A 20,774-nucleotide genomic window follows, 5' to 3' on the forward strand; every position below is an offset into this window, starting at 1 on the left:
ATATTATAATCTGGCATTAGGAACACTATCAACCCCTTTTCACCTCTCCTCAATGGACTTATTATTTTCTTTAAAATTTTGATTATTTTAATTTAAAAATACACAAATACATTCATATTAAGAGATTCATATTTTACAGGAGTCAAGCATGAAAGTCCGGTTTCACCACCATTATTCCCACTCCCTTTCCCACAAGTAACTATCGGGGACAGTTTACTATGCAGACTTGTTTCTGCACATTTACATATAAATATTTATTTATACAAACAAAAATATTTTAAACTTAAATAGGAGACAATTCCACAACTGGCTTTTTTCCCATTTAATGCACTGATTTACACATGAGGCTGAACATTCTTTTGAATGCTTATTGGTAATTCATTTCTTTTTCTGTGAACTATTTCTTCATAACCTTTGCCTATTTTCTATCGAGTTGACTTTTCTTCTTGGTTTGTATTAACTCTTATATACATTGTGGACACCCATCGTTTGTTACATATCCTGCACAGACCTATTTTCCATCACATTCATTTACCATTTCCTATCAGTGTAACTTTGAGCAAGCCATTTAACTCACACTTCAGTGTCCTTCCCTCCACAATGAGGGTGACATGCCTGTGGGAAGTTATGGGGGAATTAAGTGAGACCTGCATGTCAAGTACAAGCATTATGCCTGGCATTCAGTAAGTACTCAACAAATGACAGCTACTCTTCTTCACCTAGACTTGAGGTCACAAGTTGGCGAGGTGTTTAGTTTAGTCCACAGCGTTTCAAAGTTGAATCCTTTAGGTGAGGGATACATTTTCTAGTTGGCCACACCCTCCCCTCTGCCTCCCCAGTCTGTTTTCCACACCACAGTTTCTCAGATTTGTTACCAGCCTTCCAGTCTCCTAAGTTTTTAATGAATGAAAATAAAGCAGGCTTTGAAATGATATATCATCCTATATCAGGGCTCCTCTGTGTCCCCATTATGCACTGTACAAAACTAGAATATATCCTCTACAGTGTAGTTTACTTACCAAGCCTCTTGGGATTAGGCAATGTACAGCCTGCACATCTATTTCAAGACGCTTAAGGGCATTCTCACAGCAATTTTAAAAGCTTTCTCAAGAAGCCTCTCTTATTTTCACAACATTTACTAGGTAGGATCAAGATGGGTGTAATATTCCTAGTTTATAGATGTGGTAGGAGGCACAGAGCTACTAAGCCAGGAGTATGGCCCCAAATATCTTGAAATGCAGATTGGGGCTGTGAAGGTCTAGGATATCAGGTCCCTGCTTGGTACCCTGACAAAGGCAAGATTAAGCTTCTGGATTTCCAGAGGCCTCCCTGAGATCATCAAGGAAAAGCTGCAGTAGAAATTACTACCTCTACAACAAAACCATCAATGGAATTAGGCTAGATTACCCCTTACATGTATATAGAACTCCAAATGTTAAATGTTTACAAAGTATGTTTATACACCCACTTAACATTTGTTTATTAATGAAGCCTTGTAAGAATGGACAGGAATTATTATACCCACTGTGGGGTCTTCAGATGTTGAACTGGGGAGTACTGCCTCTAAAGAACTCCCTTCAAAGGATTAAAAGGTAGACTTACTTATCAGTCTAAAGGAATTATGGCAAAGTGCCACATCTGAAGTGATGTGTGTAAAATCCAGGGAGACAGTGATAGCCACCCACTATCAGTTATAGTTTCAAGATACTGGGTAAACATACACATGTGCATGCACATACTCACACAAGCAGAACACACACACACACACACACACACACACACACACACATAAGAGGTTCTAATGCACTAACTAGTGGAAAGTTTTCAGACTGACAAACTTGTCACTGGAAACCGAATATGCAAAAATAAAGAGCAAAACAAACCCGAGTCCAACCACCTCGTTAATAGCTGAGGTCTTTATTTCAATTTGTATGTACAGTAAAAGTGCTGCTGAGAATGTGCAGCAACCAGACAAAACATGAATGTAATTCTCTCTCAACAATTAGCAGCTTAAGATCTATCAACTACAGTGTTAACGTTCACACGTTCACAAGTGTCATTTCTTTACTTTTCAATTCGTGCGAGTTTTTATTCTTACACACTTTGATAAAACACACTTACAGTCTAGTAGTCAGTCCTACTGGGAGTATCACCTAGCATACATAACACACAGACAGAAATGTTAACTCTTAGAGCCACATTCAAAATCCCCAGTCTCATTTGGGGGTGGGAACCATAATTTTGCCTTTGTGAATTTGTTGACTATAATATTTGGTTTTGTTTTGGATGCATATTTTCCAAAGCTGAAAGGCAGCTCTGTACTGGAACTCACTCAGAATTCAGCATTTCATCTGACTGTACCTCAAAGGAATATGAAATTAGAAACAAAACCAAATGCAGTGAAAACCACATGAAAATATGCTCATTGTTAGGACATGGCTAGCGAGGAAGGCTTAATTCCAGTATTTTTCTTGGCATCAGATTTTTGCCTCAAATGGGTACAGGGGCTTCAGGGGCAAGAGAGAGCCCCCATCAGTGAAGTGTAAAATTTAACCTACTTTTGCTTAAGAAGCCAGTGGAGTAGAAAGCCTTCCTTGCTAGGATGCACTGAGTATATATACCAAGGAACTGAAATTGGAGCAGACAGACATGTCCTTCAATTATCATAAAAAAGGTAAAATATTAGTCATTCTATAACCTGAACAGATCACCCAGGCTACCACAGCCAGACTCAGGCACCATCACTAACAAGTAACCCAGGAATGCTCCATTTCAAAGGGAATGCATGTAGTCTTTAAAAGAGAAGAAGCATTAAAATGATGGGAATTTTCTACCCACAGAACAATTGTTAAACCATTAGAGCGAGGTTACAGAAGAGCTTTGAACAGACAAGAGAATACAAGAACAGTCATAATGCAAAGAAACTCAAAGTAATAGGTATGGGGAGCAGAAAATGGGGAAAGGCATCAAACCAGATGCATAGTTACAAATAGCATTAAATGCAGACAACTGCTGGGCCTGGTGAAAATCAAGAGACGAGAGCTAGAAGGCCATTACTGTGCCTGACCCAGCCTGAAGTTCCTTCCTAAGACAGCTTGAGAGAAGATGGAAAGTTAGCACAGGCATGTTTGGCTGGGAGCTTAGGGGGCTTTCCAGAGGTGAAAACATTCCTTAGATAGAAACCATCCCAGGGCAAAAGGAACAATTTCAATTCATCTATCACAGTGGCTTCCAGCACCTACAAAACTTAGTAGCCTCTGCAAAGTTTAGGGGACTCAAAGGTTCCATCTCAGAAAAACTAGAGGACTGTGGCTACAGCATCTATTCAATAACTTTGTGGGACTCTCTACTCTGAGCCTTAAGCTAAAGCAGAAAGGACAAACTGTGCTAGTTCAACTAGGTCATGGTATCCTTTGGCACTCCTGTCTAAAATCACTGCAATATTTTTAGACAAAGTTAACATTTTAAATACATAGGCTTGGGAACAATTTGTTTTTGGCCTGAACATGAATTGGTTCCAATTATTTTTTTAAAGAAAAATCACCCCTGTGATTAAAAAAAACAAAACGACTCAACCCTGGTCCCTGCTCTGGGCACTAATTCTGAGAGGTCAACAGAGCTAACAGGTGTGCTACAATAATCTGTGGATAGAATGAAGATTGGGGTACCTGAGTTAAAAATATCAAAATGATTATGGTAACAACATGCTGACTCTGAGAAGGCCAGCCTGCCAAAGCCATAAGAGGCTGGAGCTGTCATGTAAACCATGCTCTCAGACAGACAAGGCAATGCTAATCTAGTTTCAAAGGAATTTCCCAGGGTGGGGGAAACAGGCAAAGCATGTTTTCTTTTGGGGGCACATCATGTGCCCCTTGCTTATTACTTGGTTGCACAGAGCTGAGGCTAAGAGGGAACAACATTTTTGTGATTCAAAATGAAAACATTAGCCAAGCTTTCTAGATAAGCTCTAAAAGCCCAAGTTCCGTCAAGATGATGGGTCTGGTTATAAGATGGGGAAGAAGTCTCAGTCCATTTTTCTAAACAGTCTATAAAAGTCCACTGAGCATAGTTATGTTAATAAGTTGGTCTATATGAATAGGAAGCTGACAACATTTTATAACCCAAATGTGGGTACTAACCTGATATCTCCTTCTCTGCTCTTCAGGGAGAATCACCTTCAGTCAATTCTCTCAGGCAGATAAAATAAAGCTTTGAAATTAAGGATGCGGAGGCCAAAATGCAGACAGAAGATTCAAAATCACTTTGGTTTCAGTAATTACGGGGTGTTAAAAAATAAATTAAGGAAAAAACAAGGAATTATTTATGCCTCTCATAGTCTCAATTTTTCCTAAAGACAGCCTCAGCCCAAAGTCACTCAGTGAACATTTTCTTGGGGCAAAAAATCTCTATCTTATCATGCTTGTTTGTGGAAACAGCTTCTCCCTGCATACCCCCTTTCCTCTCCAACCAAGCCAAGCCCATGAAGTGGTGGTGGTGGTGGGGGGCAGCAAACACCAAAAAGCAGCAGCAGCAGCCAGATGAGGGAGTTTAAGCTGCATCACAAAACAAGGGTGTCAGAGGGCAGCATTTATAGCAGGTCTTCCTTTACTCAAACTATTTCAAGACAACAGGGAGCAGCACACTTAAATATCCACACATTTCTTCATTTAAAAGCATCACTTCTTTATTTCAAAGGAAAAGTAAAAGACCCTCCCAACCCTTTCAAAAAAAACCACCCAATAATAATAACAATAAAAATCCTATTAGAAACCATAAGGAAGCACTGAGAGTTTGAGTATTACATTCTTCAAGTATGCTGTTTGGGTTTTTTGTTTTTTTTAAATTGGTGACTATGCACAGATGTTTTTTAAAAAAGAACTTAAAAGTGCGGCCATGGGATTTTGCTTAAAATTAAGTATTTGGAGGGCTACTTCAAAATACTGTAGCAGGACTGTGCAGTGATCCTGTGGGGCATGATGCTCTCACACTTGTATCCTATCAAAAGTTAAGGGACCAGGTTCAAAAGCGATCATACTTCCAGCATTAGCATGAGTGGCCAACTTGGGTGAGAAAGCCAGGGAGATCCATGTGTTCTTTCACGGACAAGAAAAATCCACCCTGAATCTAAAAATTCAGACATGGAATGTGGTAGGATTTCACAGTAAAGTTAGTCTGGGAGGGGGAGAGGCGGTGAACCCAGACAAGGCAGGGTGTTAGGTTTAACTGGTTTCCCTAATCAGGTTTTCGCATCTTTTTAGTGGGTTTTAGTGTAGTCCTTCAAGCCACAATATAGATGCCCTTCAGTGTGCTCCAGATTGTTGGTTCATGTTAAAGGACTGTTTAAGATTTGCATCCCAAGGAAAATCATGCTACATAAAAATGATCCAAGATTTTTGCCCAAAAAACTTCTTGGATAAAATCTAAAAAATACTATTGCAATTGCGTCTCTTGAAGAAAAAAACATTATTCTAAATGTAAACAGATTCACTCAACTCTTGTTGTTGTAGAAAACTTCAGAGTAGGTAAGTTGCTGTCTAATTCGTTGCTGCATGCACTCGCCAGAGGGTAGGGGAGCACTGCCTTCTTTTGCCAGCATCATCTAGGGGATGAAAAGAACCGTTCCACATAGCTGAAGAGGGCATCCCAGTGCTTCCAGAGAAAGGCAATGAAAACCACAAGAAATAAAGTGCTGAACGTCCTGTTGCGAGTCTTCATAAGAGGAACGACGCAGTTAGCTACTGTGGAGACAAAGACCAAAAGAACTGCCATGACAGCCAGAAGAATGTTGATGAGTTTGCCCAGAAGGTTCCGGGCAGTGGCATTCTCCAGCCCTTCTAGCTGTACCACCTGCTGCTGCTGCTGCTGCAGCTCCATCTTGGAGATGCGGGTCTGGCACGCCTCCAGGGCCTCCTGTGGGCCAGAACAGGGAATAAGTAGTTAAGCCTTTTGCTCACAAGTAATCTAAGTAACTGACTTGCCCCTTGGGCAAGCCAGATGCATCTTGAGTTATGCCAATGATTTTAAATATTCTAGAGAGTGACCACAGCATCATGGCGTGGCTCAGCAGTTGAACATCGACCTATGATCGAGATCGAGGTTCGATTCCCAGTCAGGGCACATGCCCAGGTTGTGGGCTCGATCCCCAGCAGGAGGCAGCCGATCAGTGACTCTCATCATTGATGTTTCTATCTCTCTCTCCCTCTCCCTTCCTCTCTCTGAAATCAATAAAGACATATTTAAAAAATAAACATATCCTCGGGTGAGGATAAAAAAAAGGGACTGAATGTGCACAGGCAACTAGAGATAAGATGCAATCAGAATAAAAAGGAGTATTGTACGTATGATACTTTTTTTTATATAAACCTAACAGTAACTACACATACAAAAAAACCCTAGAGCTGAGACATGTGACATAAAAAAAGGAAACAGAAGGAAAAAGTCATAGAAAACTATCAAACTAAAACAGCAGACAGAAACACAAAGAAAAAGAAACAACGGAGAGACAGAGCAACCAGAAAACAAAAGATAAAATGGCGGTAGTAAGTCCTCATATATCAATAATCACCCCAAATATAAATAGATGAAACTTACTAATCAAAAGGCACAGAGTAGCAGGATGGATTAAAAAACAAGACCCAACTATATGTTCCCTCAGGAGACCTATCTCAGGTACAAAGACAAACATAGGCTTAAACAAAGGAGTGGAAGACAATACTCCAAGCAAACAGCATTCAGAGAAAAGTGGGTGTAGCCATACTTACATCAGACAAAATAGATTTCCAGATAAAAAAGGTTAATAACAAGAGACAAAGATGGACATTTTATAATAATAAGGGGAACAATTCATCAACAGACATAACACTTATCAATATATATGTACCTAACCTGGGAGCACCAAAATACATTAAACAGTTAAGGGAGAAACTGACAAAAAACAATTATAGTAGGGGACCTGAATACCCCATTGACAGCAATGGGTAGATCATCCAAATAGAAGGTCAACAAGGAAATATCAACCTTAAATGACACGTTAGGATAAAGGACATATTTGATATTTATATAAATTTCCATCCCAAAATGACAGACTCTACATTCTTCTCAAGTGCACATGAAACATTCTCAAGGATAAACCATGTTGTAGCACAAAACCAGTCTCAATAAATTTTAGAAGACAGAAATCATACCAAAGCATATTATCTGATCACAATGGTATGAAATTGGAAATTAACTACAAGAAGAAAGCTGGTAAAAACATGAATATGTGAAGATAAAACGACATGCTGTTGAACAACTATTGGGGTGGGTCAAAGTAGAAATGAAGCAAAGAGGTGGCCCTTTGATAAGAAATAAAACTGACAAACTTCTGGCTAGACTTGCTAAGGAAAAATGAGAAAAAGGCTCAAATAAATAAAATCAAAAACAAAAGAGATGTTAAAATGAACACCAGAGAAATACAAAGGATTATACAAGAATACTATGAAAGGCTATATGCCACCAGATTTGATAACCTAGAAAAAACAGCCTAATTCTTAGAAATATATAACCTTCCTAGACTGAGACATGAAAACTGGAAAACCTAGAGTCTGATCCCTAGTAAGAAAACTGAAACTGTCATTAAAAGCTCCCAAAAAACAAAAGTCCAAGACCAGATGGATTCACTGGTGAATTCCACCAAACATTCAAAGACGATTTAATACCTATCATTCTCATCATTCTCACACTCTTTCAAATAATTGAAAGGAGGGAATACTTCCTAACTCATTTTACAAGACCAACATTACCCTGATACCAAAACCAGACAAGAACAACACAAAAAATGAAAATTACAGGCCAATATCTCTGATGAACACAGATGTAAAAATCCTAAACAAAATACTAGCAAACTGAAAACAATGATACATTAAAAAGATAAAACATCATGATCAAGTGGGGTTCATTCCAGGGATGCAAGGATGGTTCAATGTACACAAATCAATCAATACGCCAAAGTAACTAAATAAAAGATAAAAATCATATGATCCTATCAATAGATGCAGAAAAAGTATCTGACAAAATACAACATCCATTTATGATAAAATACTTAATACAATAGGTATAGAAGAAAAGTACCTCAATACAATAAAGGCCATATACAGCAAATCCTCAGCTAACATCATACTCAGTGGTGAAAAACTTTTCCTCTAGGATCAGGAACAAGACAAGGATACCCACTCTCACCACTGCTATTCCATATAGTACTGGAAGTCCTGGCCAGAGCAATCAGGCAAGAGAAAAAATAAAAGGCATCCAAATTGGGAATGAAGAAGTAAAACTGTCATTATCTGCAGATGACATGATTCTCTATATAGAAAATCCTAAAGATTCCATGATAAAACTATTAGAAACAATAAATACAGTGAAGTTACAAAGTATCAGAAAGAGAAATGAAAAAAATTCCATTTACAATTCCAACAAAAAGGATAAAGCGTAACAATAGTAGTGAAGGACCTGTACAGTGAAAACTCTAAGACATTGTTGAAAGAAATTGAAGAAGACAGAGAAATGGAAAGATAAACTGTGTTCATGGATTGGAAGAATTAACTGTCAAAATGACCTTATTATCTAAAGCAATCTATAGATTTAATGTAATCCCTATCATAATCCCAGTGGCACTTCTCATAGAAATAAAACAAAAAAAATCCTCAAATTGTATGGAATCACATAAGACCCCAAATAGCCAAAGCAATCTTGGAAAAAAAAGAACAAAGCTACAGGTATCATATTGCCTGACTTCAAACTATACTATAAAACTATGGTAATCAACACACAGACAAATGGAACAGAATTGAAAGCCCAGAGATAAACCCACACATATATAGGCAACTAATTTTCAACAAAGAAGCCAAAAACATACAATGGAGAAAGGAAAGTCTTCAATAGTGCTGGGAAAACTCGGAAGTCCCATGCAAAAGAATGAAACTAGACTGCTATCTGACACCATACACAAAAATGAACTCAATGTAGATTACAGGCTTGAATATAAGACCTGAAACAATAAGATACATAGAAGAAAACATAGATATTAAACTTTGGGATCTTGATTTCAGAGGAGCGTTTGTGAACTTCACACCAAAGGCAAGGGAAGTAAAAGCAAAAATAAATGAATGGGACTACATCAAACTAAAAGCTTCTGCAAAGCAAAAGAAACCACTAACAAAACAAAAAGGCAACCAACCAAATGGGAGAAGATATTTGCAAAGTATACCTTTGATATGGGGATAAAATCCAAAATATACAAAGAACAACTCAACAAGAAAAAAAACGAACAATCCAATTAAGTAATGGGCACAGGACCTGAAGAGACATTTTCCTAAGGAAGATGTACAGATGACCATCAGATATATGAAAAAATGCTCAACATCACTAGCTATAAGGAAATGCAAATCAAAACTATAACGAGGTACCATCTCACACCTGTTGGAAAGGCTATTATCAATAAGACAAGAAATAAATGTTGGAAAGGATGTGAAGAGGGAACTCTCATACGCTGCTGGTAGGAATGTAAACTGGTGCAGCCACTATGGAATACAGTATGGAGGTTCCATATGACCTAGCAATCCCTCTTCTGGGTATCTACTCGAAAAATTTGAAAACACTTATTTGTAAAGCTGTAAAGACCCCTATGTTCACTGCAGCATTATTTACAATAGATGAGACATGCAAACAACACAAGTGTCTGACAGATGACTGAATAAAGAAGATATGGAGTATATACATACAATGAAATACTACTACTCAGCTAATAAAAGATGAAATATTGCCATTTATGACAAGATGGATAGATCTTGAAAGTCTTAGTCTAAGTAAAATAACTCCGACAGAAAAGAACAAGAACCATATAATTTCATTCATATGTGGGATATAAAACAAAAAGCAAACAAACAAAAAGAAAAACAAAACAAACTCACAGATACAGACAACAAAATGGGGGTTACCAGAGAGGAGGGGGTGGGGGGAGGTCAAAGAGGGTAAAGGGGGGTCAAAGACAAAGTGACCAAAGGAGTCCAGATCATTATTCACCTAAACTGTCCTCCACTGCACTCCTGTGGGATGGCTCACAAGCAGCAGTGGCTACAATTAGATTTGGCCGAACATTTCATTGACAACATCTCAAATATATAATTTTGTCTCTTTTTCATTTAAAAATTATTAATTTAAGTTGCACAAGACACATCTACTTGTTCAGCATAAAAAATTTCACTTAGGACACATACTCTCTCTTAATATTTTCAATTCCAGCCCCTGCCCTTGAAGTAACACTGCCAGTTTAGTTTGTGTTTATCCTTTCACCTATGTTTAAGTATATACATATATGTGTCTAGGGAAATGTATGGAATTATTTTTTCATTTTCTATCTTAATATAGGAACTGGTTCACAACTTGCCTTTTTCACTCAATAGAGTCTTGGCGATCTCTCCATGTCAATACACAGAGATCCACCTCATTCTTTTTAACTGCTACATAGTAATTTTATAGTATAAATATGTCAGCCAGTTCCATATTGAAGAGATTTAGGTTCTTTCCAATGCTTCCACTTTAACAATGGAGATACACCCTACCTGGTGTGTTTTTTTAAGTCAAGTAAATCCTTGACATCAGTGAAAAAGGCTCTCTGCACTGTCTTTTAAGTACACTCCCCTTTTTAAGGTTGATTGATCTCTGTAAAGAGGACACTATGCTCAAATACTAGACCAAACATTACAAGAGATCTTCTCCTCTTAAGGCCATGACCTTCACCCATGAACTTCTATGAAATTTACCATAACACTCAGGGGACAGAACCTATTCCCTTAGCTATGGTCAGATATCCTCCAAAGTTCAGCAGTGGTAGAACCCTAGGTTTTTCGGATCTTGGTTTCTATGGGTCCTGGTTTACTAGGATTTGAAGTGAAGGCCAGGCAACTTCAGACTGAAGCTAGCTGGAGAATGGACAGATAATGGATTCTTCCTAGTCCACTATGATCTTGGGGGGAAAAAACTAAAAAATAAACAGAATTCCAGGAGTCTGGAGAAAATGGTAGCTAGGCAAATAATGTAGACATTTTATTGATTCTTTTAGGTACTGTAATACAACAAGTTTCCTGGACTTTCTCTAAGACTAATTTCAAGATGCCTTCATATGATATCACCAACTGTTCCCTTAGAAACACCTCCCAACTTGGATAAGCAAAAGTTAAATATTCTATTTTCCCACAAAATAAACTAGAAGGCTACTGACTAGCCTTGAACATAGTACTGCCTTGTGGTATTCTTGCAAATTGCCTGGCAATATGCCTGTAAAAGGTTTTGACTTGGCAGCTAGGACTGAAAGCCCCCTTTGCCATAGAAGAAGATCGGCAAGATGGCCATGAGACTTGTCAGCACAGCTCTTGAAGCAGTAACTAAGAGATTTAATGCTTGTGGTTTTCCATAGATTAAGACTACTGCGATCCTTAGAAACATTTCCTAAGAACCCAAATAAGCGTACCACCTCCAAATGGTATAGATTTTTGAGAAATGCACCTCATTTGAAGAGCAGGTATATTACAGTTGGTAATGGCTTCTTTTGATACTCTACCCTCCCTATTTTTTCCCCCTAAACTTCTTTTTGTGGTGGTACAATACACATGACATAAAATTTACCATTTTAAAGTGTACAATTTAATGACATTTAGTAAACTCACAATGCTGTGCAACCGTCACTACTATAAAAATTCCAGAACATTCTCATCATCCCAAAAAGAAACCTCCTACTCCTTAGCTATCACTCCCCGTTCCCCTTTCCCACAGCTTCAGGCAACCACTAATCTAGTTTCTGTCTCCATAGATTGGCCTACTTTGGACATTTCATATAAATGGAATCATATAATATGTGGCCTTTTGTGGTTGGTTTCTTTCACTGAACACAATGTTTTTCAGATTCCTCCAAGTTGTAAAATTATCAGTACTTCATTCCTTTTTTTTTTTAAAATTATTATGGTAAAATACACATAACAAAATTTATCATTTTAACCATTTTTAAGTGTAAAGTGCAGTGGTATTAAATACATTCATACTGCTGTACAACCATCACCCCCATCCACATTATAGTTCTTTTCATCTTGTAAAACTGAAACTCTGCACCCATTAAACAACAATCCACCCAAGTCTACTACCCCCTAGCCCTTCTCAACAACCAATCTACTTTCTTTTAATCTTTTACTTTTACACCTGGATCCTTCATGCTAACCTGGATGTCCCGGGCCCGTTCATACGATTGATATGCAATTTTCTCTTCCATGCTGGCCAATTCCTGCTTCAAGTTCAAGATTTCATTCTGGTGGAGCTCTGTTAGGTCATTTAGTTGTTCTTCTAATCGTTCACATCTAAGAAGGGGAGGGGGAAGTTAAAATTTAGGCATTCTGTATTTTCCTGGTATTATTCACATCCAATGCCCCAAACTCATTCTGCAAAGGAAGAAAATAGAAGCACAAAGAAATTGAGTGTCCTGGTAACAGGGCATCCTCCTGGGTACAGCATGTCCCTGGAATGGGCAGCTTATCACAAGGCCATATCACAGTGGCAACACCGCTCTTCTACCTTCTTCACACACAGTATTTGCAGTGATGCCAGCAGCCCTGGTCAGCTTTGAGCATACCTATAATAAATGAGGCAGCTCATATTCTGTTCTGAGCAGCATATGGGAGAGGCAAAAACTAGAGTACAATTAAGCAAGTCTCATCAAAAGATAAATAGCACATAAATAGCCCATAAATGGAAACTGACCAAGCAGTCACCAGTAGCTTATTCTGACACTGGACATGTCATTCACCTGGATGTTCATGATTCAGAGCCCCATGGTCAAGCACAGTGTCTGGGACATCTGTCAACAAATATTTACTGAAAGCCTGCTGTGTGTCAGGTATGTTCAAAGTACTCGGAATACTGTAGTAACAAGATAGAAACCCTGCCCTTAGGAGTTTACGTTCTAAAGTGGGAAGAGATGTGGGAGAGGCAGAAAAACCACGATGACTTGCAGAGATGGATAGTGAATCAAGTAAGGTCACCAGGGGTATGTGGCAGAGTGCCTGGTGGCTGGTTAAGCTGCAGTAGTCAGGGAAGGCCTCTTCCCTGTTCAACAGTGAGAACTGAAACTTGAATGGCGATAAGAATAAGTGCTGTAGAGATGGCAGAGGGCATCTTAAAGCAGGTGGAACAGCAAGTATAAAGGTCTCAAGATGTGAAACAAGCCTGGCAGGTTTGAGGAGCAGAACGCAGGCCTGTGTGACTACAGCTGAGGGAAAATGAAGACAGATGAGGTTCTTTGGGAGCAGGGATAATTTTAATTTACCTTGTATCTCTGGCACTTAGGACTACATATAAGAAAGTTTATTCTACATAAAGATGGAACCTGGGTAGGGCATCTAAGGACCAACAGGACTGGAACAGGTTTAAAGGACAAGTTTAGAGATTCCAGGTAGAAAAGAACATGGGCAAAGGACAAGAGGTAGAAATGTATGAGGATAACTGGAATAGTGGATCTATGTTGAAGAAAAAAAGGGAAATTTGGTCTTAAAAGGTAGGTGGGTGAGCTGGGATTCTGGAATAGACAGTAGATAGGTCCAATGCAGACTGCTGGAGGGGGATAGGGTGGCATGGTGAATACCACGTGTTAGGAAAATAGGAGATACGGTAGAGGTGACAAGGACAGACTGGGGTGGGTTGTGTGGAGTCCCAGGCATCAAACAAAGAGCTACACAGGTAGGAGAAAGAGTGAAGGCTACACATTTAAAAAGACTACATAGGAAAGAATAAACACAGCCCCAGCTTATGGCGACTGGAATGGAAGCCTCTCGGTCAGACAGAGGGCTCATTCCCAGCAGAAGACTATACTACCACTGCGCCCTGCTCAGGCAAGCGCACATCTACCACTAGCCTGTGAGCCTCAGAGGACTTTGTATTAAAAAAATAAAAACGCCGGAACTCAAACATTTAAAACTACCCTCCCCTTTCCACAAACTTTTAACAAATACATGGAAGATTTTTGTTTAAGAAAATTTTTCTGTTGTGGCATCACCAACATTCTCTCTTCCAATAATTACATGATAAATAACTATATCTTAAACTTCACTCCTTCTGTAAGAAACAAGGATTTTTTAAAAGGCATAGTCTGCCACGTTGAAACTCTGTTACTAAAGTGAACAGAATGATAAAAAAGCATCCCACCCTTTGTAACTGTGGCCAGTTTTGTGACTCTGCCTTTTTAATTCATATGCAGCCCAGGGCATGTGCTTGAAAACAGGTACCACCCCTGGAATGGATTTTCTACCAAATTTTAATTTCGCCAAATGCCATAAGATTAACATATTGTCTTTTTATGAAATTAAGCCCACTGTTTTATGGTGTTTTTAGTGTTTGATGATTTTCATCATTCTCTCTTCTCAACAGAGAGGGGCTTTTTAAAACAGGTGTTCCAATGCATCAGACCCTTGGGATTTAAGAGAAAGACTGGTCATGTCAGCAAATAACTCTCCTAAGCTAAAGATTAATGTTGGTGGCAGAGAGGGGAGCATGATGGTAGTGACCGGCCTGCATCCTGATGAAAGCAGACCCATGTGACACCTTTGGCATGTGTTCCATAGACTACTGCCCCAACCTCTTGGCCCACAAATTGTACAGTCTTTCAGGAATGCTGGAGAATCTTTATTTTATATTAAAGATGGCTCACATATACCATTAGAACAGACTAAAAAGTAACAGCAACAGCAGTAGCAGAGCTACCATTTATTCAGTGCTTTCTATGCAAATTCATTTCCACTACAACAGATGAGGTAAAGTGACTTGCCCAAGGCACACAGAAATTAAGCAGGGGAGCAAGGATTTGAATCCAGGTTTGACTTTAAAACCCAAGTTTTTAACCTCTACACTGTGATGCCACTTTGAAACTACTCAAGCAGCTCATATAAACTAACTCCCTTTATAAGTAAGAAATCTGAATCAGGTTTATAGCTGATCCAAATCACAGAGCTACAAACAGAGATGGACAATACTGACATAATGGGTAAGAGCTTGATGGCAAGGTAGAGTCAATGGGAGGAGGGGTGTAATAAAAAGATTATGAATCTAGAATAAAAAAGAAGATAATAACAACTGTTGGTGAGGATGTGGAGAAATTCGAACCCTGATATATTGCTGGTGGAAATGTAAAATGGTGCGACTGCTCTGGGAAACAGTTTGGCAGTTCCTCAAAGAGCTAAACTTCTGAACCAGAAATTCCACTTTATGTATACACCAAAAAGAAATGAAATCTTATTTCCTCACAAAAGCTTGTACACAAATGTTCATGGCAGCACTGTTCATAATTGCCAAAGAGTGGAAACAACCCAATGTCTATCAACTGATGGATGAATGGGTAAACAAAATGTGTTTTACTCATAAAATGAATTATCATTTGGAAAGAAAAAGAAATGAGCCCTGGCTGGGTAGCTCAGTTGGTTAGAGCGTTGTCCTGATATGCCAACGTTGCAAGTTTTGATCCCCAGTAAGAGTACATACAAGAATCAACCAATGAATGCATAAATAAGTGGAACAAATAGATGTTTCTCTCCCTCTCCCTTCCTCTCTGTAAAAATCAATTAAAAAATGCATACACACACACATAAATGAAGAAATGAAGCCTGGCCAGGTGTGGCTCAGTGGTTGAGCACTGACCTAGGATCCAGGTGATCGGGGTTCGATTCCTCATTGGGGCACATGCCCAGGTTGCGAGCTCCATCCCCAGTTGGGGGCTTGCAGGAGGCAGCCGATCAATGACTCTTTCATCATTGATGTTTCTATCTCTCTCTCTCTCCCTCTCCTTTCCTCTCTCTGAAATCAATAAAAAAAATATTAAAAAGAAAGAAAAAAAAGAAATGAAGTAATGATGCATGGTACAGTATGGATGAGCCTTGAAAATACTATGCTAAGTGAAAAATGCCAGTCAGAAAGGACCAAAAATTGTATGATTTCATGTATATAAAATGTTCAGAACAGGCAAATCTATAGAGACAAAAAAATTTGTCCCTGAGGCAGGGTTGGGAAGATTGGAGATTGATGAAAATGTCCTAAAATTGATTATGGTGATGGTTGCTATATCTGTGAATACTAAAAACCACTGATCTGTATATTTTAAATGGGTGAATTGTATTGTATGTGAATTATATCTCATATACCTCAATAATTCATATACAATACAATGTTAAGAAAGATTAGGGATATCTGTAATATACTTTGAAATGTATTAAAAAATAAGACAGATGTGGGATGGATAGATGGAAAGATGTGATAAAACAATATAGTGAAATGTAGAATCTAAGGGGTAAGTAAGTGTATGAGCATTCACTATACAATTTTTTTTCCCAAGTCTGTAGTGTGCTTGAAAGTAAAAAAATAATAAACATTGGGAAAAAATGATTATAGATGTTACAGCCAGGAATACTTGCGTTTTAGTCCTGGTTCCCGCTCATAAACTGCAGAACTCAAGGGTGAAGCAAGACCTACAATGGGTCCAGTTGAAACAGCCCCATGAATTCATTAATAACTATCAGCATTTGTTTTCCTCTTCAAGTCATAAGAATTATCTAGAGAATGATGACTTTCTGAAAAAGTTACAGCTGTTATTACACAAACAGCTGTGTTTGGGTTACCATAGTAAACACCTCCAATCTTCAGGAAACACCAGGGAGGAAATTTGAGAAAGCAATAAACTTTGAGTTTTTTGCAAAATATCAACAGAGAAGTTGGTAAGATATTCTTGGTGTCTTGGAATGCAAGTTGCCTCAATACCTTGAAAACATTACTGGGCTGTCATTATTAAAATATTTTCCCTATTTTGTTCACCCAGGTCATGGAAGTTTGTTCCTCAGCTCTTTTTACAACCACACAAACCTGATTATGCTTAGCAATTCCAGTCAAACAGTTTTTCAGTGCTATTAGCCTCGGAGTGGCTTACATAACCCACATGTGAAATTATGGTCCAAAAACAGGCTAACACAAAGAGCCCAGTAAAAATGATGTGGTATTATTTTGGGTGGAGGAGTGCATGTGGGGAGGAATCTAGGGTTCAATCTAATTTACTTAATCACTATAAGCATCAAAACATCAAAACATTAGCACCAATAACAAGAACAACAAGAAGCACCTTTCCCGTTTTATGTGTAGCGTCTGCCTCCGAGGAACTTAGATTCATGAGGATATTTCTACATTAATCCTTACCTCCTTCTTCCTCAGGAGTACCTTCAATTTATAAGTAAGACATGGGAGCCCAAGAAAGATGCAGTAAATTATGTAGTTAGGATCTGAACCACTTGGCTTATGCTTTTTGTTTAAAAAACATTTTCCTGTACTATTAATCAAATGCAAAATCTGAAGAACAACAAAAAGGAAGAAAATACCCATACTCCAGTTCCCACGAACTTTCTACTATTCCCATTAATATTGTAATCTCTTTTACTTAATTTACTTGCTATTATTTATTTCCAATAGGAATTCTAAAATGGAGAAGCCAGATACCTAGGGAATTCATATAAAGAACACTTCCATCTTCTCATTAAATATTAACACCAAAGACCGGGGGGGGGGGGGGGGGGGTCCAATTGTGTACAGCCTTTCATATGTGATTTTTTTTTAAACCAAGAACTCCCTGTAAGAGATTCTAATTTTAACCCCTTCATCTGACAATAATTAAAGCTCTTTGGACATGAAAAGGGGTATTCTTTTTTTTTAAACTTTTATTATTATTTATTTTATGCTGAATTTACTCCAGGGCCATATGTTTTTATTTCTTCAGTTTCTTCTGGGATATCTTTTTCTTCTGTGCAACCTCCTCTTCTGGTTTAGGAACAATCTACTCTTTTTCAGTAGAACCACCTCAGTGTGGCAAGAAGTGCTCATTTATGGGTTAATCTGCCCAAGAGCTCTGTAAATTTTATGCCACATCTTGGGAGCTTTGTTCACCTGGATGTGCTCAATGACCAGACAATCTACATCTAAACCTTAAGTTCAGCATTACCCTCTGTGTTTTTAAGCATGTGCAGCAAAAATTCAGCACTCTTTTTGGGTAACTGACCCTGTGTCCAGTCCCACTGTTTGGCTGGGGCACACCTACCAACTCTACTATTGTTAAGGACAGAATGGCACACATTGCTTCTGTAAAGTGATATCCTTCAGATACTTGGTGGCTTTTTGAATATGCATACCCTTAATGGCCTGGGCAATTTCACAAATGTTCTTCAAGTGAACACGAAGATTTGGACCTCTGGATTTGCATGATTTTGTGGGGTTTTCTGGGTCAAGTGAATAGGGAACTATTTTCAGAGGTTACCTCTGGCCACTTTCGGGATGAGAGTAGAGCGAAAAGGGGGATTTTTGATCCTACTAGCATATGATTTTGATTAGCACATACTTTTCATGGGACTCCTTCTGGAACACAAAGTAGTGTTCATCTCATTTTAATACTTTTTCCTTAAAGATCCTTTTAAATCATTACAACTCAAAGGGAACGTAGACATCTCAATATGGTCTGAATGTAACTATTAGCAAACAGAAGCCTTAACAATGTAGGATCTTTTTTAAAGAAGTAGGTTATGTCGTATTTGGGCAGGTGAAATCCTCCCCCCCAGTAGCAAAACCTGCTTTATCTACAAAGTACAAAAACACATCTAGATTTTTTTTGGTGGTGAACAATCCATACATGAATACTGATCTTGGAAAAGTGCTTCATCCACTGGATTAATCAACACAATAGTCATCTTCCTAGATCAAAGATAAGCCAGGGCTCTTTTGGGTCAAATTCCTGAAAATGAGAAACTGGGTGAGTGACAGGTTGGGAATGCTTCACCTAATGCATCACTCTTTGGGTGTGGCTCAATAGTTTTGAGTCATCTCTGAGAGCCAGTGGTGCTTCTCTAGTTGGGCAACAGGTCACTAGGACAGGATGGCTGAAGAATCTTGTAGAGCAGGTATTGAGAGAAACAGCAAGAACTAGGTCCCAGGGCTGACCCAGATAGGTAGCTATGGAAGCAAACTAATGCATTATTTCCCAAATGTGTGCCAGGGATCTGAGGTAGCTTCTGCTAGAGTTTTGACCAGAATAAAGAGACATAGTTGGTGTAGGGGATATGACGATGTGGTGGAGCTCGAATACATTCTTGGCTGAGTTGCAGGAAGGGATTATGCCTCCTTAACTGTTTTTGCTGTTTGCTTGTTTTTAATGCTCACCCAAGGATATTTTTTCCACAATTTTTTTTAGAGAGAGTGGAAGGGAGAGAGAGACAGACAGAGAAACATCGATTCGAGAGATACATCAATTGGTTGCCTCCCGCACACCCCCCAAATGGGGCCAGGGATGGAGCCTCCAACTGAGGTACATGCCCTTGACCAGAATCGAACCTCAGACCTTTCAGTCCGTGGGAAACGCTCCAACCACTGAGCCAAACTGGCCAGGGCTTGCCTCCCTCACTTTTACCTCATTTGTGTTGAAGACCGAAAGAGGCTCAGAAACACTGAACTAGCCTTCTGTTGAAAGGGAAGAGGTTAGCCGAAGAACATATATGCATGGCCCATGGACACGATGTTGTGGTGAGGGGAGAGGGGAGAGGGGGAGGGTTGGCAAAGGGGGGGAAATGGGGGACATCTGTAGCAGTGTCAACAATAAATTTTAAAAAAGAAAAGGAAAAGTACAGAACTAGTCCCCACTGACAATTAGTCCTCCAAACTTTCAGGGCAGTGCATTCATTATCTTAAAGACAGGACACAGCAGATACCTAAAGCATATAAGGAACAAATAAAAGCTAGAGGGGTTTTCTGGGCAATTCAGAGACTTGGTAATGACAGCTTTCTAACATCCTGGCACACCCCAGACCATACTAGTTGCTTCCACATCCATTATCTCATTTAATAATCTCAACAACCCTGTACAATAGATATCATCTTGTTTTTATAGAGGAAACTGAGGCTTAGACGAGTTACATAAGGTCACACAGCTAATTAGTGTCAGAACTAGCAAGCAAATTCAGGCTCCTCCAACCTCAATTAATTAATGAAGTAATTTCTTTTCTCTCCCTTTTTTCCCTACTCTAACCTTCCTCACTCCTTCCTTCCCATTTTTCCCTCCATTACCTCTACAGTGGCTAAACTGCGAGGAGCTCATCTATAAATTTCTTTTATGAAAGGTCTTACCCTTCCTATGAGCAACTCCTAATTGGGCTTTTTTTCTCTTAGAAAAAAAGCTAATTTCTCTTAGAAACAATTTTCTCAGTTTCTATTTCAAACTTGTTGGCCAAATCTAGTCTACATACCCTCTGGAGATTCTCTGATCAGTTTACTAGATGACAAACAGGGCTAAAATCTGGAATAAAGCAGCTAACATAGCTATATCTGTCTTATGTCCAGTGATAATTAATTTTAAGTAAAATTATATTTAAATGACAATTTGTTTAAATTGTTAGAACTCCAATGGCCAGTGACTAATTGGGTTAACCTAGTTACTGACCTACTGCATGTGATGACTGCTCATGGTGACTGCCTCCTTCTATATTTTTGCTCTTATGATTCAGTGCAATTTAAAATATCTCTCAGCTTAATACAATCTCAGAAGCCAATTTCTAAAGGACAGTAATCCCCTTAAAATAGAAGCTTTCATCAACAACAGGAGGGTTTTTTAACCTGCCCTACATGATACTGCTTTATACAGGCAGTAGCTGAGTAGGATTCTGGGCCAGATCCCCTAGGGGGAAAAA

The 20,774-nt window shown here is 38.8% G+C and overlaps 1 protein-coding gene and 1 pseudogene across 6 annotated transcripts in view; both read right to left on the reverse strand.

The window, feature by feature from the left end:
• Positions 1-1,883: 1,883 nt before the first annotated feature.
• TMCC1 (transmembrane and coiled-coil domain family 1) overlaps positions 1,884-20,774 on the reverse strand; it is a 158,472-nt gene continuing 139,581 nt past the window's right edge. For all 5 annotated transcript variants that reach the window (XM_081160045.1, XM_081160047.1, XM_081160048.1 and 2 more), the window contains 2 exons: positions 12,248-12,383; positions 1,884-5,910 (listed from right to left, as the gene is read on the reverse strand). In XM_081160045.1, the coding sequence (XP_081016171.1) occupies positions 5,596-5,910; positions 12,248-12,383 (451 nt within the window). In that variant the 3' untranslated portion in view covers positions 1,884-5,595. The remainder of the gene's footprint in view (positions 5,911-12,247; positions 12,384-20,774) is intronic.
• On the reverse strand, positions 17,813-18,785 carry LOC308568083 (large ribosomal subunit protein uL22 pseudogene; annotated as a pseudogene). The gene is made up of 2 exons: positions 18,728-18,785; positions 17,813-18,341 (listed from the first exon to the last, which is right to left on the reverse strand). The product of its transcript is annotated as a large ribosomal subunit protein uL22 pseudogene (transcript).

Source organism: Miniopterus schreibersii (assembly GCF_964146895.1).
Source record: "Miniopterus schreibersii genome assembly, chromosome: 15".
In the NCBI taxonomy this organism is placed as follows: domain Eukaryota; kingdom Metazoa; phylum Chordata; class Mammalia; order Chiroptera; family Miniopteridae; genus Miniopterus; species Miniopterus schreibersii.